The sequence below is a fragment of the Heterodontus francisci genome, chromosome 27 (genome assembly GCF_036365525.1).
Source record: "Heterodontus francisci isolate sHetFra1 chromosome 27, sHetFra1.hap1, whole genome shotgun sequence".
NCBI lineage: Eukaryota > Metazoa > Chordata > Chondrichthyes > Heterodontiformes > Heterodontidae > Heterodontus > Heterodontus francisci.
In genome coordinates this window covers 10,495,783-10,520,563 of record NC_090397.1, presented here as the reverse complement: position 1 = coordinate 10,520,563, position 24,781 = coordinate 10,495,783, and the positions used below count along the sequence as shown (strand labels likewise).

General features: G+C 45.0%; 1 protein-coding gene across 2 annotated transcripts in view; it reads right to left on the bottom strand.

Annotated features, from left to right (window-relative positions):
* fgd6 (FYVE, RhoGEF and PH domain containing 6) overlaps positions 1-24,781 on the bottom strand; it is a 185,861-nt gene that overhangs the window by 27,202 nt on the left and 133,878 nt on the right. For both annotated transcript variants that reach the window (XM_068058785.1, XM_068058784.1), the window contains 2 exons: positions 16,749-16,851; positions 3,137-3,264 (listed from right to left, as the gene is read on the bottom strand). In XM_068058785.1, the coding sequence (XP_067914886.1) occupies positions 3,137-3,264; positions 16,749-16,851 (231 nt within the window). The remainder of the gene's footprint in view (positions 1-3,136; positions 3,265-16,748; positions 16,852-24,781) is intronic.

Genomic DNA, 24,781 nt, shown 5'->3' with positions numbered 1-24,781 from the left:
TCCTGCACTGGCCGTTGTAAGCTTCCTGGGTTGCACTCTTACTGCAGTTAAAGCCACAGCTTGTTCTGTGATTTCCATCAACATCCCATCTTCAATGAGAGGGTGTACCCTGATTAACCCTACAGGGTTTCCCTTTAGTTTCCAGCAGTCAGGTTTTAACTGCCCTGCCTTATTACAATGGAAGCACACAGATCTCCGGTCGCACTCTTGCTCACAGCACCTTCCTTTTGGCTGGAGGAGGGCCTCCCAATGTCTCCAACTTTCCTTTATCTCACAGGACTGCCTGGGCTTCTATCACCTTCCCACCCTTTGTCCTTTTTGGATTTGTCGAAGTGATGAGGAAAGATTCTCCCAAGAAACCGACTTATAAATTAAAGCAAACTCATCAGCCAGAATGGCGGCTTGCCAGACTCCCTGAATTTGCTGCTCCTCTACATGGGCATTATTGAGTGTGGGAGAGTGTTTCTAAATTCCTTTAACAGAATTACTTCTGAGTCTCATAGCTGAGCTGTATTTTAAGAGCGCTCAGCCACTGGTCAAAAGCCAGCTGCTTACTTATTTCAAACTCTAGATAAGTTTGATTGGCTTGCTTTTTGAGGATTCTAAACATTTGGCAGTAGGCTTTGGGTACTAATTCATAGGATTTTTGGTCAGTTCATAATTTGCTGAACTCTCATTTGGCAATAAGGAATAAACCTCATGGGCTTTTCCAGTTAGCTCGCTGAGTATTAAAAGAGACCAGGTCTCAGCTGGCCATTGTAGCTGCCTTGCCAGTTTTTCAAAAGACACAAAAAACTTTTCCACATCTTCCTGATTGAAGTTTAGAATTAGTTGAGCGAGTTTTAGCAATTTTGTACCCAGCCCAGAATTACGCTCCTCCATATTGGCCATGCTTTCATGGAGGTTACTCTGTTGCCCCTTAGTTAACACAAGCCACTTCAATTCTCTTTTTTCACATTCTTTCTGGAATATTCTCTCTCCTGCCTTTCATTCTCTTCCCGTTCCTTCTGGAAGGCTCTCTCTTTCTCCCTCTTTCTCCCTTTCCTCAAATTCAAGTTCCTTTGTTCCAACTGTATCCAACTGTACCCTGTTGGAGTCTGCTTCTAACCCTGATTCTGCTTCTTCAGATTCAAGGGAAAAATGGTTGGCCACTAGTCTTAGGAGTTCAGACTTCCTAGCCTTGCCATGTACAGTGATCCCACACTGCTCAGCCAGTTTTCTCAACTCCTCCGTAGACAGTGCTTTTAACTTATCCCAAGTTACTTCACCCTGGCTTGGGGAGCCACTAGCTTCAGTTGCAGACATGTTAGTATTCAAGCACACATAACCACAAGAAAACCTGTATTGAAAACTTGCTCTTTTTTGATTGGGAACAATTTGGCTTTCCACTTCCAATTTCTCGTTTGTCTGTGGGTAAAATTCTGGATGCTAGCACCCAAATTTCTGTTACGGCCAGGTGAGAAAGATGTCTATGGGTCTCTTTCAGCCTTCACCTGGTCTTACTGTAACAGGATTTAATCTTTAAACACACAGTGTTTTGAGCTCCCCCTTTGGTGAATCCTTGTTCACCGCTTTCCAATTATAAGGCAAAGAAATGAGCACAAACAGGCTCTCTTAGGTTTAAGGAAGAAAAGTGAAATTGATTAAAACAAACTCTAATTCGGTAAAGCCTACGGATATACGACACGCCCACGCTCGCATGCACACATGATACACATGCAAATAGGGACAGAAAAGAGAAGAAAAATAAAGCAAAAAAGTTTGAGGCAATCTCTGAAGGGGGCTTGTTACTGTGCTTCGAACTCACTGTAGGGTCCTTGATTGTCGGTTGTCTTGCTTTTCGTTGGGGCCCAGTATTCTTCTTAAACCTTGTTCACTGTAGGAGACATTTCTCTCTTAGGGTTCATGTGTCTTCAATGGGTCTTTAGTTCTGTGAGAAAGAGATGGAAGCAGACAGAAGAGGCTGCACCAAGCCAGCCACGAGAGTTCTTTTCAGTCCAGGATCAAACATCTTTCTGTCTTCAAACACTGTTTCTCCAATTTAAAAAAACTCCCCAAGTTGGCCAGCAGGTGGTCACGTGACTGACTGGTTTGACCAGGTCTCTTCTGTGTATTGGGAGCATCTTAGCAGTCAACCTGGAATGCTAGCGTCTCCACCTTCAACGTCTGGTAATCAAAAGTCCATTGTGGATTAAATTGGAGCAGGGAGTGGCCCCTTTGTCCTTTCTAAGTACTGTCTGTTACTATGTAAATGTCTTTCCAGTCAAGGGTCTGTTTTTTTTTTGAAAAGCAAGTTCTTTCTTTACTCCAGTAACAGTTTAGAAAATCAATGTTCATGTGGTAAAATTAATGTGCCTCATTCTTGCCAGGTGGGGGATCTGCATGACAGACTCACAATCATGTATCCCAGAGGGCAGATCAATTCAAGACTGGAATTGGCAGAAGTGTTGGAGTAGACAAAAATAGCACATACTGATCTACACTAGACAAACGGCTTTAAGAATGGCCGTAGAAACCCAGTACAAACTGCACAAGGATTCACACTCCATTGGAAAAGTAGATTCCAACTTTGATCACTTTACCTGAATAATTTATAATTCATTTAAAAAGACCAAGAGATCTTTGGAGGACAGAAGTACGCAAAACCATTAATATAACCCCCATCAATACACTGCATTTTTGGTACTAGTAGTAGAAATGTAGTGCAGCATTGTCCACCTATATTCATGTATGCAAGACCATCTACAAGGGGTCATTTCGAATTAATATAACTGGCATTGGTGCGAAGCACGAGCACTTGGACAGCCATTTATACAAGCATTCCTTCTATTTTCTGCCAACTGAAAATAGACAATTGTCAGCCTTTCCTAATCTGTAAACACTCATGAACTGAACAGGATAATTAGCAACACCCCTTCCATAAACTGAAGTGCTCTGCCAAGACCTACTCCACATTTGAGAGACTGGGAAGTCCCCTCCTTCACTGGCAGGACAGCACCAACAAAAAGTACGACAGCATCTTATGCTTGGGTTGGCATGTTCTATCACAACTAGAATACAGTCTGATAGATTCATAGAGTCATTATGGCACAGAAGGAGGCCATTCGGATCAGTTTAAGCTGAGTGTACCACTTACTTCTTTCAGTGCTGCTGGAATTTTCTTGTGCTTCCGTCCTGAAGAATGCTGAATGCTGTGAAAAACTGAGGTGAAGGCACTTGATGATTTGTGAGTTGGAGACATCTTCGATTTAGATGACTGTACTTCTAATTAACAGAGGTAAATGAGTTTATTTTAAAATTAGTACTAAAATAAGATTTAAAGAAAGAACTAATTTAAACTCTTGCAGTACCAAATTGATTTCTGTAGTTTTTTTTGGGGGGGGGGCGGGGGAGTAGGAGGAGGAATCAAACAGCGTGACCCCAGCCCTCTTTTGGCACCTAAAAATAATTTAAAATGTTTTGTGCTCTCGCAATGACTCAGTGGGTGAATATAGCACGTGATCAGGCATTGCACTGAGCAAAAAAGTCCAGGAACGTTAAGAACTAGGAGCAGGAGTAGGCAATTCAGCCCTTCGAGCTTGGCTCGAGCTATTCAATACGATCATGGCTGATCTCATCTCCGCCTCAACTCCACTTTCCTGCTCATTCTCCATAACCCTTCAACCCATTACTAATTAAAAATCTGTCTATCTCCTCCTTAAATTTACTCAATGTCCTGGCATCCACCACACTCTGGGGTAGTGAATTCCACAGACTCACGACCCTTTGAGAGAAGTAATTTCTCCTCAACTCTGTTTTAAATCTGCTACCCCTTATCCTAAAACTATGATCTCTTGTTCTAGATTGCCCCACAAGAGGAAACATTCTCTCTACGTCTACTTTGGCAATCCCCTTAATCATCTTATATACCTCAATTAGATCTCCTTTCATTCATCTAAACTCTAGAGAATAAAGGCCTAACCTGCTCAATCTCTCTTCATAAGACAAACCCCTCATCTCTGGAATCAATCTAGTGAACCTCCTCTGAACTGCTTCCAATGCAACTATATCCCTCCTCAAGTAAGTAAACCAAAACTATAGGCAATACTCCAGGTAGGGTCTCACTAATGCCTTGTACAGTTGCAGCAACACTTCCCTACTTTTATACTCTATTCCTTTAGCAATAAATGCCAAAACTCCATTTGCCTTCCTTATTACCTGCTGTACCTGCATACTAGCTTTCAGCGAATCATGCACGAGGACACCCAGATCCCTCTGCACTGAAGCACTCTGAAGTTCACCTTTGGTGTGTGCTGAGCTTGTTGATCTCAGTTGGATGGAACTGGGGGCCATTGTAGCATAAGCCAGAAAGAAGAAACAAAAAAATCGAGGGCTCTGCTTCCAAAAACTTCAGCCTCTTCTGCTGGAAAATGCATGTTTGTGAGCATTAGGTGAAGACAGGATTGAACTCTGCCAGGATTTTTCCCATGGTCAAATAGTTGATCGCTGCTTTGTGTCAGCTCAAATACTAATACCACCAATTTAGGCAAGGTACCCAGAAATGTTGATGTAATTTTTCCTTTTTGAGCTACAAGTTTGAGAAAACTGCTAGGTTCGACTGAATGGATCACTGAGTCACATTTTCAGCGAGATGGGGGATAAATGAATAAAAATTTAAAGGAGTTCTGTTTTCCTGATACTACTTTGAAATATTTTGCATAACTGCACTGCTATAATTTTACTCCAGTTCTGTTCAATCAGAACAGACTACCAAGCTAGTTAGTTCAAAGCATGCTCATTTCAAAATCTGGTTTTGATCAAACAAGACGACATCTTTCAAAGCACACAAAAGGAAGACAAGTTTTCATTATGAAAATACAAAAATATCTCCAAAAGTGAATGTGAAATCTTTCTTAAAAGCACTCAACAGGAATATTTCTTATCTTAAGCGAAAAAAAGAAAACATAACCTAAGACCAGTCTCGCAGAAACTTCTTGTTAGAAGTGTGGTGTCGATCTCCATTTTTATTGTTTCTTGTCAAAGAATATATGTAACACAATTTCATAAATATCTCACTTCTTTCTCAAACATGTAGCTCAAAAAGGGGAAATATAAACCAATAACGAAAATGCTTGTCTGATATTATGTGACATAATACATTAATATAAAAAAATGACTTTTTAAACAAAAAAAAGCTTGAATCTACTACAGAATCACCAAGTATACATATGGATAATCGTGCTAAGCTTTCCTAGATTTTTTTGGGGACGGGGATAGGAGTAAAATAACATAACATACTTTCTACTCCAACATAATATTTCACTTGCATTGCCTCCCCCTACAAGAATTACAGCTTACACTTATACAATGCCTTTAATATAAACATCCCAAGTTATGCAGAAGATTTAGCAGCAATGAAAAAAGGAGGATTGAAGAGTAAGGGTTTGAGGAGGCTGTCGAAGGCATGAAAATACCAAGGCAGAAACAAACAAACAGTTCCCACATAAAGTGGGACCTGGACAACATTCAGGCTTGGGCTGCTAAGTGGCAAGTAACATTCGTGCCACAAAAGTGCCAGGCAATGACCACCTCCAATATGAAAGAGTCTAACCACCTCCCCTTGACATTCAATGGATCATCATTGCTGAATCCCACACCGTCAACATCCCGGGGGGGGGGGGGGGTTTACCACTGACCAGAAACTTAACTGGTCAAGCCATATAAATACTTGGGCTACAGGAGCAAGTCAGAGGCTAGGAATTTTGTGGCAAGTAACTCACCTTCTGACTTCCCAAAGTCAGTCCATCATCTACAAGGCACAAGTTAGGAGTGTGATGGAATACTCTCCACCTGCCTGGATGGGTGCAGCTCCAACAACACTCAAGAAGCTTGACACCATCCAGGACAAGGCAGCCCCTTTGACTGGCACCCCATTCACATATAAGATTCTGAGGGGTCGTGACAGGGTGGATGTGGAAAAAATGTTTCCCCTTGTTGGAGAATCTAGAACTAAGGGGTCGCCAGTTTAAGACAGAGATGAGGAGAATTTTTTTCTCTCAGAGGGTCGTGAGTCTTGGAACTCTTCCTCAAAAGGCAGTGGAAGCAGGCTTTGAATATTTTTAAGGCAGAGGTAGATAGATTCTTGATAAGCAAAAGGGTGAAAAGTTACTGGGGGTAGGCGGGAATGTGGAGTTGAGGTTACAGTCCTGTCATGCAGGCCCCCACCTGCCAAGAATGAGGCACATTAATTTCGCCACATGGACATTTCAAATTGTTACTGGGAAGAAGAGAAGGCCTGTGACAAGGGGTTGCCAGGCACTGGCTTGAAAGACATTTTTGCATATTAACAGGCAGTGTTGGAACAAAGGAGCTAGCGCCTGTTCCAATACAGTCCACAAACAGAAATAAAAACAAGAAATGCTGGAAATACTCAGCAGGTCTGGCAGCATCTGTGGAAAGAGAAGCAGAGTTAACCTTTCGGGTCAGTGACCCTTCTTCGGAACTGGCAAATATTAGAAATGTCAAAGGTTAGAAGCAAGTGAGGCGGGGGTGGGGCAAGAGATAACAAAAGGAGATGATGTAGATTGGACAAGGCCACATAGCTGACCAAAAGATCATGGAGAAAAGGCAAACAATATGTTAATGGTGTGTTGAAAGACAAAGCATTAGTACAGATAGGGTATTAACGGACTGAAGATTGAACAGCAGCAAGTACAAACATGAAAAAAAAAGTGGGTAAGCAAACTGAACAAACTAAGATGAAAAGAAATAAACATACAAAAAAAAACTGTTTTTTTTTAGCATTTCTTGTTTTTATTTCAGATTTCCAGCATCCGCAGTATTTTGCTTTCATTTTAGTGTTTAATTCACTGCCACTTCTCTTCCAGGAATGCCTACCTTGAAGAAGTTCTGCTCTTCTCTCCGACTGGATTTTCGTTTGTCTCTTTTACCTTGTTCACCTTCATTGCTTTCTATTTCCCTCCTTGTGTTTGATAAAGTGTCTACCAAAACTCGTTTTCACAGCCACATCTCCTTCCTCAGTGACTGTCTCCGGCTCCGACTTATTCCATGTGGATTCCAACTACGGTTTCACCCATCATGTTTTGAATCCACCCAGGACTACAGGTATCTCCGAGAAATACAATGTTCCTTGGACTGCTATTCTCGCCGCATCCTGAGATCCACACTCAGTGCTATGTGCCGCACATGCACACACTGAACCTCTCTCTCCAGCAGCACCGCCTCACCTTATCTCAAAGCTGTTCTACTCCGCAGTTTCACTTCATCTTTCGTCTCATCCGACGCATTAACAAAAAACTTTTTTCTTCCTTTCAGATGTCAAGGAATGCAAACTCCAGCAGCTGATGGGGACGAATGCTCCTCCAGATCCTCCTTCCGCTTCACTTCCCTGTGACCCCATGCCGTGTCTTCACTATACCCTCTGACCTACCCCTCTCTGATGCTGAACATTCTGTACTCAGCAAAGGTCTCAGTTTTATCCCCTTACGTCTCCACCTCAATGAATTTCGCGCTCGGCATGACGTTGAGCTCTTCTTCAGTCGCCTCCGCCTCCAGGCTCACTTCTTTGACCAGGAGCCCTCCCCCCCCGACCAGAAGACCCATTCACCCGCCTCCAGCATTCTCCCTCTACCTGCACCCCTCCCCCTGGCCTCTTACCCGCTCTTGATCTCTTCATTGAAAACTGTCGGCGAGACATTGGTCATTGCAATTTCTCTGCCCCCCTCACTCACTCTAACCTGTCCCCCTCTGAACTAGAGGCACTCCGTTCTCTCAGGTCTAACCCCGACATGCTTATCAAACCTGCAGACAAGGGTGGTGCTGTTGTTGTATGGCGTACCGGCCTCTACCTTGCAGAAGCTCAACGCCAATTCACAGACACTTCTTCCTACCTACCTCTGGACCATGACCCCACCACCGAACATCAAGTCACTGTCCAAAGGACCGTCACTGACCTCATCTCCTCTGGAGATCTTCCCTCTACAGCTTCCAACCTCATAGTCCCACAACTCCGGACAGCCCGCTTCTACCTCCTTCCCAAAATCCACAAACGGGACTGGCCCGGCAGACCCATTGCGTCAGCCTGCTCCTGCCCCACTGAGCTTATTTCTTCCTATCTTGACTCTATCTTTTCTCCACTGGTCCAGTCTCTTCCCACCTACATCCGTGACTCTTCTGACGCCCTACGTCATTTTGACAATTTCCAGTTTCCTGGTCCCAACCGCCTCCTCTTCACTACGGACGTCCAATCGCTCTACACCTCCATCCCCCACCAGCACGGTTTGAGGGCTCTCCGCTTCTTCCATGAACAGAGGCCCAACCAGTCCCCATCCACCACCACCCTCCTCTGCCTGGCTGAACCTGTTCTCACATTGAACAACTTCTCCTTCAACTCCATTCACTTCCTTCAAGTAAAAGGTGTTGCTATGGGTACCTGCATGGGCCCTAGTTATGCCTGTCTTTTTGTGGGATATGTCGAGCATTCTTTGTTCCAATCCTACTGAGGCCCTCTCCTCCAACTCTTTTTCCGGTACATTGATGACTGTATCGGTGCAGTTTCCTGCTCCCGCCCCGAACTGGAATTTTTTTTTTTTTTATCAACTTTGCTTCCAATTTCCACCCTTCTCTCACCTTTACATGGTCCATCTCTGACACTTCCCTTCCCTTCCTCGACTTCTCTGTCTCCATCTCTGGGGATAGGTTGGCTCCTAATATCCATTATAAGCCCACCGACTCCCACAGCTACCTCGACTACACTTCTTCACACCCTGCCTCCTGTAAGGACTCCATTCCATTCTTCCAGTTTCTCAGTCTCTGACGCAACTGCTCTGATGATGCTACCTTCCATGACGGTGCTTCTGATATGACCTCCTTTTTCCTCAACCAAGGATTCCCCCCCACTGTTGTTGACAGGGCCCTCAACCATATCCAGCCCATTTCCCGCACCTCTACCCTCACCCCTTCCCCTCCTTCCCAGAACCGTGACAGGGTTCCCCTTGTCCTCACTTTTCACCCCATCAGCCTCCATATCCAAAGGATCATCCTCCGCCATTTCCAGCGTGATGCCACTACCAAAGGCATCTTCCCCTCCCTTCTCCTGTCAGCATTCTGAAGGGATCGTTCCCTCCGCGACACCCTGGTCCACTCTTCCATTACCCCCACCACCTCGTCCCCTTCCCCTGCAATTGCAGGAGGTGTAATATCTGCCCATTTACCTCCTCTCTCCTCACTATCCCAGGCCCCAAACACTCCTTTCAGGTGAAGCAGCGATTTACTTGTACTTCTTTCAATGTAGTATACGGTATTCGCTGCTCACAATGTGGTCTCCTCTACAGTGGGGAGACCAAACGCAGACTGGGTGACCGCTTTGCGGAACACCTCCGCTCAGTCCGCAAGCAGGACCCCGAGCTTCCAGTTGATTGCCATTTCAACACTCCCCCCGGCTCTCATCTCTATCCTGGGCTTGCTGCAGTGTTCCAGTGAACATCAACGCAAGCTCGACGAACAGCATCTCATTTACTGATTTGGCACACTACAGCCTGCCGGACTGAACATTGAGTTCAATCATTTCAGAGCATGACGGGCCCCCCATTTTCCTTCTATTTTTAGTTATTTTTTATTTTTTACATTTTTTGTATGTTTATTTCATTTCATCTTGGTTTGTTCAGTTTGCTTACCCACTGTTTTTTTTTTCATGTTTGTACTTGCTGCTGTTCAATCTTCAGTCCGTTAACACCCTATCTGTACTAATGCTTTGTCTTTCAACACACCATTAACATATTGCTTATCTTTGCTCCATGACCTTTTGGTCAGCTATGTGGCCTTGTCTATTCTACACCTTCTCCTTTGTTATCTTTTGCCCCACCCCTGCTTCACTTGCTTCTAACCTTTTACATTTCTAATATTTGCCAATTCCGAAGAAGGGTTACTGACCCGAAACGTTAACTCTGCTTCTCTTTCCACAGATGCTGCCAGACCTGCTGAGTATTTCCAGCATTTCTTGTTTTTATTTCAGATTTCCAGCATCCGCAGTATTTTGCTTTCAGTCCACAAACAGACCTGGTCAAACCAGTTATCACGTGACAATTTTCTGAATTGTACAGTCTTTTGAACTGAAAGCCAACAGAAAGCTTTTTGCTCCTGGATTGAAAAGACCTCTCCTGGCTGGCTCGCCACAGCCTCTCCTGTCTGCTCCCATCTCTTTCTCACGGAACTCCAAAAACCCACTGAAGACACATGAACCCCAAGAGAGAAAAGTCTCCTACAGTGAACAAGGTTTAAGAATAATACTGGGCCCCAATGAAAAGCAAGATCCACCTACAATCAAGGACTCTACAGTAAGCTCGAAGAACTGTAACAATAACTCTTCAGCTGTTGCCTCAAACCTTTCCACTTTACTTTTCTTCTGCTCTTTTCTGTCTCCATTTGCATGTGTGTATTGCATATGCATGCTAGAGTGGGTGAGTCGTGTATTAATAGGCGTCAACTGAATTAGAGTTTAAGTTTAATAAAAATTTCACCTTTCTTCTTTAAAGCTAAGAAAGCCTGTTTGTACTAGTTTCTTTGCCTTATAGTTGGGAAGCGGTGAACAAGGATTCACCAAGGGGGAGCTTAAAAAAACTGTGTGTTTAAAAATAAAAGCCTGTTACAGCAAGACCAGGTGAAGGCTGAAAGGAAACCCTAGACCTCTTTCTCACCTGATCGTAGCAATCTTAATTCGTGTGTTCGTATGTTCACCACCTTAAACAATCACTCCCTTCACCACTGGCATGGTGGCAGCAATGTGTGCCATTTACAAGATGCACTGCAGCAACTTGCTAAGGCTCCTTCGACAGCACCTTTCAAACCCATGACCCCTACCACCTAGAAGGGCAAGGGCAGCAGGTGCATGGGAACACCACCAACCAAAAGTTCAAAGTCACACACCTTTCTCACTTGGAACTATATCACTGCTCTTTCACCGTCGCTGGGTCAAAATCCTGGAACTCCCTCCCTAACAACACGGTGGGTGCACCTAACCATATGGATTGCAACAGTTTAAGGGCAATTAAGAATGGGCAATATATGTTGGCCTTGCCAGCAATGCCAACATCACATGAACGAATAAAGAGATATGGGTTTAGAGCGAAAGACCATAGACAATGCCGATGCTGGTTGAAGGTTCGGTCACTAATGGTGAGGGGGTAGGATATACCAACTGAAGGGAACGAAGTGGAGGAGGTTGCAGAGGCAAGGCTGGGTGAGGTCATGGGGGAATTTATGAATGAGGACGACAATTTTGAATGAATAGGAATTTTGTGTAGAGTGAAGTACATAAGGCTAGCAAGGAAGATGAATAATTCTGGAGGTATGATGAATTTTTGCAGCAGTGGAAGTAAAGACAGAGGCAAGAAAAACTGCAGTGGTCAAGTAAGCATTCTTGATAGATAGAATACGGGATTTGAAGTTTGGCACAGGGTTGAGCAGGTCACCAAAGTTATCTGATTCTGCCTGAATGAGCAGCAAGTAGGTGGTGGTAGTTGGGGGCATTGGCTTTAGAGCTTTTGGCAGAAGTCAAAGAGGGGCTTTGGCCATCCCAATATTCACTATGGCTAACCTATAACTTGATGTTGGACAAGCAATCTGGCAACATATAGTTGGTCATGAAGTTAAAGATAGTGGTGGAGAGATACAGCCAAATATTATCACACAGATACAGAAATTAATCCCATCCCACGCTTACAAATAAATTGTTGATGGGCAGCATTTTTTTACTTTCCCCTTAGAGTACTCCAGAGATAATGGTGCATTAGGAATATGCTAGCTCCATTGGGACAGACAAGTAGACTGGTCCTGCAGGGAGAGGTGTGTTGGAGCTGTCAACAGTGTTATAAAAAGTAAGAGAGTAGCTAAAGTGAACGTTGGTCCCTTGGAGGATGAGACTGGGGAGTTCATAGAGGGGAACACAGAAATGGCGGAGACACTAAATCAGTATGTTGCCTCAGTTTTTACGGTGGAGGACACGAGTACCATCACAATAGTAACAGGTCATGCAGAGTTTATTGAAAGAGAGGAACTTAGAAAAATCACCAATAGGGAAAAAAGTACTGAGCAAATTATTGGGATTGAAGGAAGACAAGTCCCCAGGGTCTGATGGTCTACATCCTGGGAAGTGGCAGCGGAGATAGTGGATCCATTGGTTATAATATTCCAAAATTCCCTGGATGCGGCAAAGGTTCCAGTGGATTGGAAAAAAACTAATATAACGCCCGTATTCAAAAAGGGAGGGAGATAGAACGTAGGAAACTATAGACCAGTTAGTTTAACATTTGTCGTTGGGAAATTGTGAGAATCCATTGTGAAGGAAGTAGTAATAGGACATTTAGAAACTCAAAACGCAATCTATCAGAGTCAGTGTGGTTTTATGAAGGGTAAATTGTGTTTGACGAATTTGCTAGAGTTCTTCGAAGCTGTGACAAGCAAAGTGGATAATGGGGATCCTGTAGATGTAGTGTATCTGGACTTCCAGAAGGCATTTGATAAAGGTGCCACACAAGGTAAGATCACATGGGGTTAGGAGCAATTTATTAGCTTGGATAGAGGATTGGATAACCACCAGAAAACAGAGAGTCAGGATAAATGGGTCTTTTTCTGGTTGGCAAGATGTAACTAGTGGAGTGCCACAGGGTTCGGTCCTTGGGCCCCAACTATTTACAATCTATATTGTAACCGGACGGATCACCTGGCATCAACCTAGGCACCGGAAACAACAACAAACCCAGCCCTGTCGACCCTGCAAAGTCCTCCTTACTAACATCTGGGGGCTTGTGCCAAAGTTAGGAGAGCCGTCCCACAGACTAGTCAAGCAACAGCCCGACATAGTCATACTCACGGAATCATACCTTACAGACAATGTCCCAGACACTGCAATCACTATCCCTGGGTATGTCCTGTCCCACTGGCAGGACAGACCCACCAGAGGTGGCAGGACAGTGGGCTACAGTAGGGAGGGAGTTGCCCTGGGAGTCCTCAACATCGACTCTGGACCCCATGAAGTCTCATGGCATCAGGTCAAACATGGGCAAGGTAACTTCCTACTGATTACCACCTACCGCTCTCCCTCAGCTGATGAGTCAGTACTCCTCCATGTTGAACACCACTTGGAGGAAGTACTGAGGGTGGCAAAGGCACAAAATGTACTCTGGGTGGGGGACCAATGTCCATCACCAAGAGGGGCTCGGTAGCACCACTACTGACCGAGCACTAAAGAACATAGCTGCTAGACTGGGTCTGCGGCAGGTGGTGGGGGAACCAACATGAGGGAAAAACATCCGTGTCCTCACCAATCTGCCTGCCGCAGATGCATCTGTCCATGGCTGTATTGGTAGGAGTGACCACCGCACAGTCCTTGTGGAGACGAAGTCCCTCCTTCACATTGAGGATACCCTCCATTGTGTTGTGAGGCACTATCACCGTGCTAAATGAGATAGATTTCAAACAGATCTAGCAATGCAAAATTGGGCATCCATGAGGCGCTGTGGGCCATCAGCAGCAGCAGAATTGTACTCACCACAACCTGTAACCTCATGGCCCGGCATATCCCCCACTCTACCATTACCATCAAGCCAGGAGACCAATCCCGGTTCAATGAAGAGTGCAGGAAGGCATGCCAGAAGCAGCACCCGGCATACTTCAAAATGAGGTGTCAACCTGGTGAAGCTACAACCCAGGACTACTTGCATGCCAAACTGCATAAGCAGCATGCAATAGACAGAGCTAAGCGATCCCATAACCAACGGATCAGATCTAAGCTCTGCATTCCTGCCACATCCAGCCGTGAATAGGGGTCGACAATTAAACAACCAACTGGAGGAGGTGGCTCCACAAATATCTCCATCCTCAATGATGGGGGAGTCCAGCACATCAGTGCGAAAGATAAGGCTGAAACATTTGCAACAATCTTCAGCCAAGAAGTGCAAAGTTGATGATCCATCTCGGCCCTCTCCTGAAGTCCCCAGCATCACAAATGCCAGTCTTCAGCCAATTCGATTCACTCCGCGTGATATCAAGAAATGACTGAAGGCTCTGGATACTGCAAAGGCTATGGGTCCTGACAATATTCCGGCAATAGTACTGAAGATCTGTGCTCCAGAACTTGCCGCACCCCTAGCCAAGCTGTTCCAGTACAGCTACAACACTGGCATCTACCCGGGAATGTGGAAAATTGCCCAGGTCTGTCCTGTACACAAAAAGCAGGACAAGTCCAACTCGGCTAATTACCGCCCCATCAGTCTACTTTCAATCATCAGCAAAGTGATGGAAGGTGTCATCAATAGTGCCATCAAGCGACACTTGCATAGCAATAACCTGCTCAGTGATACCCAGTTTGGGTTCTGACAGGCCACTCAGCACCTGACCTCATTACAGCCTTGGTTCAAACATGGACAAAAGAGCTGAACTCAAGAGGTGAGGTGAGAGTGACTGCCCTTGACATCAAGGCAGCATTTGACCGAGTATGGCATCAAGGAGCCCTAACAAAACTAGAGTCAATGGGAATCAGGGCGAACTCTCTGCTGGTTGGAGTCATACCTAGTGCAAAGGAAGATGGCTGTGGTTGTTGGAGGTCAATCATTTGAGCTCCAGGACATCACTGCAGGAGTTCCTCAGGGTAGTGTCCTAGGCCCAACCATCTTCAGCTGCTTCATCAATGACCTTCCTTCAATCATAAGATCGGAAGTGGGGATGTTCGCTGATGATTGCACAATGTTCAGCACCATTCGCGACTCCTCAAATACTGAAGCAGTCCGTGTAGAAATGCAGCAAGACTTGGACAATATCCAGGCTTGGGCGGATAAGTGGCAAGTAACATTTGCGCCACACAAATGCCAGGCAATGACCATCTCCAACAAGAGAGAATCTAACCATCTCCCCTTGACGTTCAATGGCATTAGTGAGACCCTACCTGGAGTATTGCGTACAGTTTTGGTCCCCTTACTTGATGGATGTCGTTGCACTGGAGGCAGTTCAGAGGAGGTTCACTAGATTGATTCCAGGGATGAGGGGTTTGTCTTATGAAGAGAGATTGAGCAGTTTAGGCCTTTACTCTCTCGAGTTTAGAAGAATGAGAGGAGATCTAATAGAGGTATATAAGATGATTAAGGGGATTGACAAAGTAGACATAGAGAGGCTGTTCCTCTTGTGGGGCAATCTAGAACGAGAGATCATAGATTTAGGATAAGGGGTAGCAGATTTAAAACAGAGATGAGGAGAAATTACTTCTCTCAAAGGGTCGTGAGTCTGTGGAATTCACTACCCCAGAGTGCGGTGGATGCCGCGACATTGAGTAAATTTAAGGAGGAGATACACAGATTTTTAATTAGTAATGGGTTGAAGGGTTATAGAAAATGGGCAGGAAAGTAGAGCTGAGGCCGACAAGAGATCAGCCATGATCGTATTGAATGGTGGGGCAGGCTCGAGGTGCTGAATTGCCTACTCCTGCTCCTATTTCTTATGTTCAATGTTGCAAAGGTCAAGGAGGATAAAATATCATCATTATAGTCACCAAGGAAGTTGTTAGGGACTTTGGCTGGGTCAGCACTAGTGCTGTGGTCAGAGCGTAAGCAGTACTGAAGGGATTTGAACAGGGAATTGTGGGCGAAGCAATCAGGTGGCAATTATGCATGCTGGGATCTTGGAAGAGAAAGGGAGGTTAGAGATGGCGTGGTGATTGGAGAGGACCAGCTTCTAAGAAAAACAAACATCTACAAGTGAGCTGAAGACAGTGATTAATCTTTAAATTTTGCTCGCAATGATAACCTACTAAAGCTGGCTTATAGAATCAGAATATAAATAAATCAGAAATAATCAAAACCTTCCAAACCCACGACCTCCACCACCTAGAAGGACAAGGGCAGCAGATGCATGGGAACACCATCACCTGCAAGTTCCCCTCCAAGCCACACACCATCCTGACTTGGAACTATATCGCCGTTGCTTCACTGTTGCTGGGCAAAATCCTCAAACTCTCTTCCTAACAGCGCTGTCGGTGTACCTACACCCCAAGGACTGCAGCGGTTCAAGGCAGCAGCTCACTATCACCTTCTCAAGGGAAATTAGGGATGGGCAATAAATGCCGGCACAGCCAACGACGCCCACATCCTCCGAACGAATAAAAAAAAAGAAATTACAAATTACTACATTGAGTTCACTGTCACATCCGTCATGTACCTATATGTTAGAGAAATCTCCAAGCCTGTTGTTTGTGAAGACGACACTGAGACTAGGATGCTTTGGTGTACATTGTTTATTGCTGGTCACAGAGCTTACTTCTGCTCTCCAAACACCACCACCCGCTAGTGCTGGCTGGCTCTCTATATATGCACACTTGAATACAATTAACTAATTAACACCCAACACCTGTTCACCCTATTATCTTGAACTACCAGGTATTTATTATCCATTAACAGAACTTCAGACCCTAACATTATATGTACAAACTTTGTGTTATTTTATACTTTTTTTTCTCCACTTGAGGATCCCTCCTAAACAGTATGACTATTCCTCAGCGGGAAGGAGACAGGGAAGTATTCCCTGTTCTCCCTTGCTCTAGGCTGTACAAAAAAGTCTAACTCATTATCATTTTAAAGAAAAAGTTGCCATCCCTACTGGGAGTCATCATGTTTTGGAGGAATTGTTATTTCTACAGGATATTCTGCAAGATAATTAACATACACCCAGAGCATCAAAATTTCTAACATGAATATTTTCCTTACCTCTCTTTTGCAATTCTAAGAAGCAGTGATCACAAACTCTAGCAGGTCGATTCTTAAGGTAGTCCAGATTAAATTTGTTTGATGAGCAGGCCTGACAAACAATCTAAAGGGTAAAATGAGGTAACATCTTGTGTTCAACAAGAAATTCAACTGGTTGAGTTCTACATTAAATTGAATGATAAAAGTACTATTTAACTCAGGACCACAGAAAAATCCAATTGAACTTACGTTTATAAAAGTAATTGCCATGAATACCACACAAATATAATTGACTCTGTTAAATGAGCAATTCCACATTGTTAGTTTTGGTTATTAGCATCTGATTTTAACACTTGAAACAACACAATCAGGTGTACAATAGATATTACTTCTTGTTCTCACTTTTAATCACCAAGTAACTTATGTTACAATTTAGGCTAATTCTCAATACTTCATTTGTAATCTCCACAAGGTTAGCTTCAATAGGCAAGCTTGCTCTTTTTCCATGAACTGAAACTTGACTTTATGCATGCAATATTTGAAATAGTGCTGCTAATGGTCACATAATGACCTGTCTGCTATTGTGGTATGTACTGGAAGTAACCAGATCTACCCAACATGCACTCACAGCAGACAGCACTCTGCTCTATGGGACAGAGTTCCAGTGGAGAGGGACTTCAAACCACCTCTGTGTCCACCAGAATGTTGACCCATTTTCCAGGCTTGGGCTTATTGCATATGTATGGTGGGCTCCTGGTAGGTTTTTTTGTCATCAAGAGGAAGCCTGGCAATGCAAGCGAGGAAACTCCTGACCTGCTACAAGGACACCGGTGCAGCACGAGAACAGGCGGCGAAGGACTTTAAAGGAGCAGTGACATCCTAAAGATCAGAAGGATTGCTCCCAATTAAGGTCTCAGCCAAGATAAAGATCTGCAGCAGATGTGTTTGAGGCTAACTGGAGGGTGAGGGGGCCCCCACAAAGCCCTCTCCCTCCATTGAGGGAGCCCAAGCATCTACACCGCCACTTCCTAAGGGTCTGCTGCCATCTTCCCAAGGTGTCCTAGGAAGCAATGTAACTGGGGTGGAAAGGAGCCCGCCCCGCCCGGCCCGGCTCCCCCGGCCATTTATCATGCCGTGGTCAGGGAAGTGGTGGCCTAGTCAGGTAAATGAAGTAGCAGTTGGCCTCACTACCTCAATTTTCTGACATTCTGTAACACAATCACAACAGATTTTTAGCAGAATAATGGAGGAAAAATGCTCCACCCCACCCCACATCCGGAAAATGTCACCAAAAAACTCAGGCTAAAATGTAAACGATGCTGTCAAATTAAAAGAAAAGGCATACACTGCTGTAAAGATTAGTGGTAGGCCAGAAGATTGGGAACATTTTAGAAATTTAAAAGGATGGCTAAAAAAAAAAGAGATTAGAGTACAAGAGTAAACTCGCAAGAAATATAAAAGCAGAAGTAAAAGCTTCTACAAGTATATAAAAAGAAAAAGAGTTGCTAAAGTAAGTGTTGGTCCAGCTGCGTTTGCTGACAACGCAGCCACTAGGTGGCGCTGCATTGGCACATGCACAAATGCAGCCTGTTCAACTAAAACGTCACAGTCAGTGATGTTCAGGCAACTGCCAGGACTAAAGATGGCGTGCTCAAATAATCACACAAAGGCAACGTAAACACATGGCAGCACACAATGGCCGGAGAGATCGGCTGGCTGGGGAATGGCCGGAGAGAGCAGACGGAGGGTGGGGGTGGTGGGGAATGCCTGGTGAGAGCGGGTTGGGGGGTAGGAATGGCTGGAGAGAGTGGGCGGAGGGTGGGGAATGCCCGGAGAGAGCGGGTGGGAATGCCCGGAGAGAGCGGGTGGGGGGGTGGGAACGGCCGGAGAGAGCGGGTGGGGGGGGGGGGGGAGAACGGCCGGAGAGAGCGGGCGGGGGGGGGGGAACGGCCGGAGAGAGCGGGCGAAGGGGCAGGAGAGCGCACCCGCCGCCACTAAGGTCTTTGGCCGCTCCCTCCCAGTTTCCACCCCCCCCACACCCCGCTCTCTCCCCGCTTGCTGTCTATCCGCGTTATGCCATGACGTCATCTGGGCATGCGCGTACCAGTCCTGGCAATTTACGTAATGACGTCATCCGCACATGCGCCAACCGGTCCTGACAATGCGGAACGCAGCTCACACGCAGAGGATAGGAGCCCGTTTGCGCATGTGCGCAGGTTGGCGCAGTCAGATGACGTCCCCGCTGGCTGCGTTGTCAAGAATCACTTTGTTTATTAGCAGGGGTAGAGGATTGGTTAACTAACAGGAAACAGTGTGTCAGGATAAATGGGTCATTTTCAGGATGACAAACTGTAACTAGTGGAGTGCCACAGGGATCAGTGCTGGGGCCTCAAATATTTACTATCTATATTAATGACTTTGATGAAGGGACAGAATGTAATGTAGCCAAATTTGCTGATAATACAAAGCAAATTGTGAGGAGGACACAAATTGTCTCCAAAGGGATTATAGTTAGGTTAAGTGAATGGGCAAAAAACTGGCAGGTGGAGTATAATGTGGGAAATGTGAGGTTGTCCACTTTGTTGGGAAGAATAGAAAAAAGATTATTTAAAGGGAGAGAAACTACAGAATGCTACGGTACAGAGGGATCTGGGTGTCCTTGTAAATGAATCACTAAAAGTTAGCATTCAGGTACAGCAAGTAATTAGGAAGGCAAATGGAATGTTGGCCTTTATTGCCAAAGGGATGGAGTATTAAAAAAAAAGCAGTTTTGCTCCAACAGGCCATTGGTGAGACTGCACCTAGAGTGCTATGTGCAGTTTTGATCTCCTTACGTAAGGAGGGATATACTTGCATTGGAGGCAGTTCAGAGAAGGTTCACTAGGCTGATTCCTGGGATGAGAGTGTTGTTTTATGAGGAGAGGTTGAGCAGGTTGGGCTATACTCATTGGAGTTCAGACGAATGAGAGGTGATCTTATTGAAACAAAAGATTCTGAGGGGGCTTGACAAGGTGTATGCAGAGAGGAAGTTTCCTCTCATGGGTGTATCGAGAACTAGGGGGCACAGTTTCAGAATAAGGGGATTCCTCTTTAAGATGGAAATGAGAGGAATTTCTTTTCCGAGGGTCGTTAATCTTCGGAATTCGCTTCCCCAGAGAGCAGTGGTTCACTGAATATGGAGGAAAATGTAGCTGGTCTGATTAGTAAGTTTGCGGACGACACAAAGGTTGGTGGAGTCGCGGATAGTGATGAGGATTGTCAGAGGATACAGCAGGATATAGATCCGTTGGAGACTTGGGCGGAGAAATGGCAGATGGAGTTTAATCCGGACAAATGTGAGGTAATGCATTTTGGAAGATCTAATACAGGTGGGAAGTATACAGTAAATGGCAGAACCCTTAGGAGTATTGACAGGCAGAGAGATCTGGGCGTACAGGTCCACAGGTCACTGAAAGTGGCAACGCAGGTGGATAAGGTAGTCAAGAAAGCATATGGCATGCTTGCCTTCATCGGTCGGGGCATAGAGTATAAAAATAGGCAAGTCATGCTGCAGCTGTATAGAGCTTTAGTTAGGCCACACTTAGAATATTGCGTGCAATTCTGGTCGCCACACTCCCAGAAGGACGTGGAGGCTTTGGAGAGGGTACAGAAGAGGTTTACCAGGATGTTGCGGGGTCTGGAGGGCATTAACTATGAGGAGAGGTTGGATAAACTCAGATTGTTTTTACTGGAACGACGGAGGTGGAGGGGCGACATGATAGAGGTTTAAAAAGTTATGAGTGGCATGGACAGAGTGGATAGTCAGAAGCTTTTTCCCAGGGTGGAAGAGTCAGTTACTAGGGAACATAGGTTTAAGGTGAGAGGGGCAAAGTTTAGAGGGGATGTGCGAGGCAAGTTCTTTACACAGAGGGTGGTGAGTGCCTGGAACTTGCTGCCGGGGGAGGTGGTGGAAGCAGGTACGATAGCGACGTTTAAGAGGCATCTTGACAAATACATGAATAGGATGGGAATAGAGGGATACGGTCCCCGGAAGTGCAGAAGGTTTTAGTTTAGACAGGCATCAAGATCGGCGCAGGCTTGGAGGGCCGAATGGCCTGTTCCTGTGCTGTACTGTTCTTTGTTGTTCTTTGAATATATTCAAGGCTGAGTTAGACAGATTTTTGACCTACAAGAGGGTAAGGTGTTATGGGCGGCAGGCAGGAAAGTGGAGTTAAGGCCACAATCAGATCAGCCCTGATCTTATTGAATGGCAGAGCAGGCTCAAGGGACCGAATGGCCTACTCATGCTCCTATAAAAAGCACAAATGTGTGTTAAAAAGTATAATGAAGAATAAATCAATAGCAAGTTGCAATACAACCCTTAACTCTCTCTGTTAGTTTAAACTGCTCTTAAATCAAAATAAAAGATCTTTTATCTGGAGGTCCAACCCTGAAAGTGTCATTAAATCTGCTGATAAGGGTGGCGCTGCTGTTATTTGGTGAACAGACCTCTACCTTGAGGAGACTGAACAGCAACTCTGACATCGCCCACCTCTCCCTGGATCACAGAACCATCAGTGACATCAAACCATCATTTCCCAGGCCTCACTTCCTCTGGAGATCTGCACCACACCACAGCCTTAAACCTAATAGTTGCCCAAACCCACACAGCCTCCTTCCCAAGATCCACAAACAAGGCTGTCCTGATAGAGCTGCCATTTCAGCCTGCTCCTGTCCCACGGAACTGATTTCCTTTCTACCGCGACTATTTTTTTCACACCTTGTCCAGTCTCTTTCATGCCCTCTGCCACCTTTCCAGTTTTCTGGTTTTAACTGTCTCCTTTTCACCATGGATGTCCGACTCTCTACACCTCCATCCACACCAGGACACCCTGCGAGCTCTCCGCTTCTTCCTTGAACAGACCCCAACCAGTCCTCATTCATCACTGCCCTCTTTTACCTGGCTGAGCTTGTTCTTACACTGAACATCTTTGACTCTATTCACTTCTTCCAAATAAAAGGTGCTGCTATGGTCCGAGCCGTGCCTGCCTTTTCGAGGAATACATTGAACATTCTTTGTTCCAATCCTACACAGGCTACCTGCCTCCCTTTTTTTCCAGTACATTGATGAATGTAGCGGTGCCACTTAGAATCATAGGAAGTGTAAGGCACAGCTGAAAAATGATCCACTTATTCTAATCCCACCTTCTAGCATTTGGTCCGTAGCCCTGCAGATTACAGCACTAGAGGTGCATATCCAGACTCCTTTTGAAAGAGTTCAGGGTCTCTGCCTCAACTACCCTTTCAGGCAGTGAGTTCCGGACTGTCACCACCCTCTGGGTGAAAAGGTTTTTCCTCATCTCCCCTCTAATTTTTCTACCAATCACTTTAAATCTATGGCCCCTCATCACTGATCCCTATCCTAAGGTGAATAGACCCTTCAACTCCACTCTATCCAGGCCCCTCACAATTTTGTACATTTCAGTCAGATCTCCCCTCAATCTTCTCTGTTCCAAGGAGAACAACCCCAGCCCATTCAATCTTCCCTCATAGCTGCATTTTTCCAGCCCTGGCAACATCCTCATAAATCTCCTCTGTACCCTCTCTAGTACAATTACGTCCTTTCTGTAATGAGGTGACCAGAACTGCACACAGTCCTCAAGTTGTGACCTAACCAATGATTTATACAGTTCCAACATAACCTCCCTGCTCTTATATTCTATACCTCGGCTACTAAAGAAAAGGATTCCATATGCCTTCTTAACCATCTTATCGACCTGTCCTGCTACTGGAAGGTGGGATTAGATTGGGTGGCTAGTTTTTTTCAACTGGCGCAGACACGATGGGCTGAATGGCCTCCTTCTGTGCCGCAACTTTTCTATGGCTCAGGGATCTGTGGGCATTTACTCCAAGTACCCCCACTTCCTCTACAGTTCTCAGTATTTTCCCATTAATCGTGTTTTCCTTTGCCTAGTTTGACCTCCCCAAATGCATCACCTCACACTTCTCCAGGTTGAATTCCATTTGCCACTTTTCTGCCCATCTGAATAGACCATTAATATCTTCCTGCAGCTCTGATGAAAGGTCACAGATCCGAAATGTTAACTCGGCTTCTCTCTCTACAGATGCTGCCTGACCTGCTGACCTACCTTCCTGCAGCCTACAGCTATCCTCCTCACTATCTATCACACGGCCAATCTGTGTGTCGTCTGCAAACTTCTTGATTATACCCCCTTCATTTACGTCCAAATCATTAATATATACCACAAAAAGCAGGGGACCCAGTACTGAGCCCTGCGGAATGCCACTGGAAACAGCCCTGCAGTCGCAAAAACACCCGTCAACAATTACCCTTTGTTTCCTGCCACTGAGCCAATTTTGTATCCACCTTGCTGCATTTCCCCGGATCCCACGGGATTTTTTTTTTTTTAACCAGTGTGCCATGTGGGACCTTGTCAGAAGCCTTGCTAAAATCCATGTAGACCACATCAACTACACTACCCTGATCTATCTTCCTTGTTACTTCTTCAAAATATTCGATCAAGTTGGTCAGTTAAGAAATCCATGCTGACTATCCTTGATTAATCTGTGCCTTTCTAAGTGACAGTTTATCCTGTGTCTCAGAATAGATTCCAATAATTTGCCCACTACTGAGGTTTGACTGACTGGCCTGTAATTATTTGGTCTATCCCTCGCTCCTTTTTTAAGCAGAGGTATAATGTTAGCAGTCCTCCGATCCTCTGGCACCACAACTGTATCCAGTGAGGACTGGAAAATGATGGTCAGACCTACTGCTATTTCCTCCCTGGCTTCTTTTAACTGTCTGAGGTACATTTCATCTGGCCCTGGTGATTTATCAAATTTCAAGGATGCTAATCCCATTAATACTTCCTCTCTCCCTATGTTGATCACATCCAATACTTGACACCCCTCTTCCTTAACTACAATATCTGCATTTTCCCCCTCTTTTGTGAAGATAGACACAAAGTATTCATTAAGAACACTACCAACATCTTCTGCCCCTACACATAGGTTACCTTTTTGTTCTTTTATGAGCCCTACTCTTACTTAGTTATCCTCTTACTCTTAATGTATTGATAAAACATCTTTGGGTTCACCTTAATTTGCTTGCCAATATTCTTTTATACCCTCTCTTAGCTTTCCTAATTTCCTTTTTGATTTTGCCCCTCCACTTTCTATACTCCCCTCATCTTTCTGTAGGTTAAAGTTCTCGGTGTCAGACATAAGCTTTCCTTTTCTGCCTTATCTTACCCTGTAAGCTCCTTGACAACCGTGGGGCTCTAGATTTGGCAGTCCCACCGTTTTTCTTTGTGAGAACAGGTTTACTCTTAAACCCTTGAATCTCCCCTTTGAATGCCTCCCACTGCTCTGACAATGATTTACCTGGAAGTAGCTGTTTCCAGTCGACTTTCGTGAAATCACTCCTCAGCTTAGTAAAATTGGCCTTGCCCCAGTTGAGAACTTCAACTCCTGTTCTATCCTTGTCCTAATCCATCATGATGTTAAAACTAACTGAATTATGATCACTACCACCGAAATGTTCTCCCACTGCCACTCCTTCCACCTGCCCATCTTAATTCTTAAAACTAAGTCTAAAATTGCATCCTCTCTTGTTGAACTTGCTACATACTGGCTAAAAACGTTTTCCTGAATGCACCTCAAGAATTCTGCTCCCTCAATTCCTTTCACACTGAAAGTATCCTGGTTAATATTGGGGTAGTTAAAATCCCCTACTATTACAGCCCCATTGTTCTTGCACTTCTCAGAGATTTGCCTACATATCTGCTCTTCTATCTCCCTCTGACAGTTTGAGGATCTTTAGTGCACTCTCAGCAGTGTGTATGCCCCTTTTTTGTTCCTTAGCTCAATCCATATGGCCTCATTTGATGAAACTTCCAATATATCATCCCTTCTCACAGATGTAATCATTTCTTTGACCAAAATTGCCACTCCCCCTCCTTTCTTATCCCCTCCCTATCGTGTCTGAAAACCCTGTAACCAGGAACGTTGAGCTGCCATTCCTGTCCCTCCTTAAGCCAAGTTTCTGTAACAGC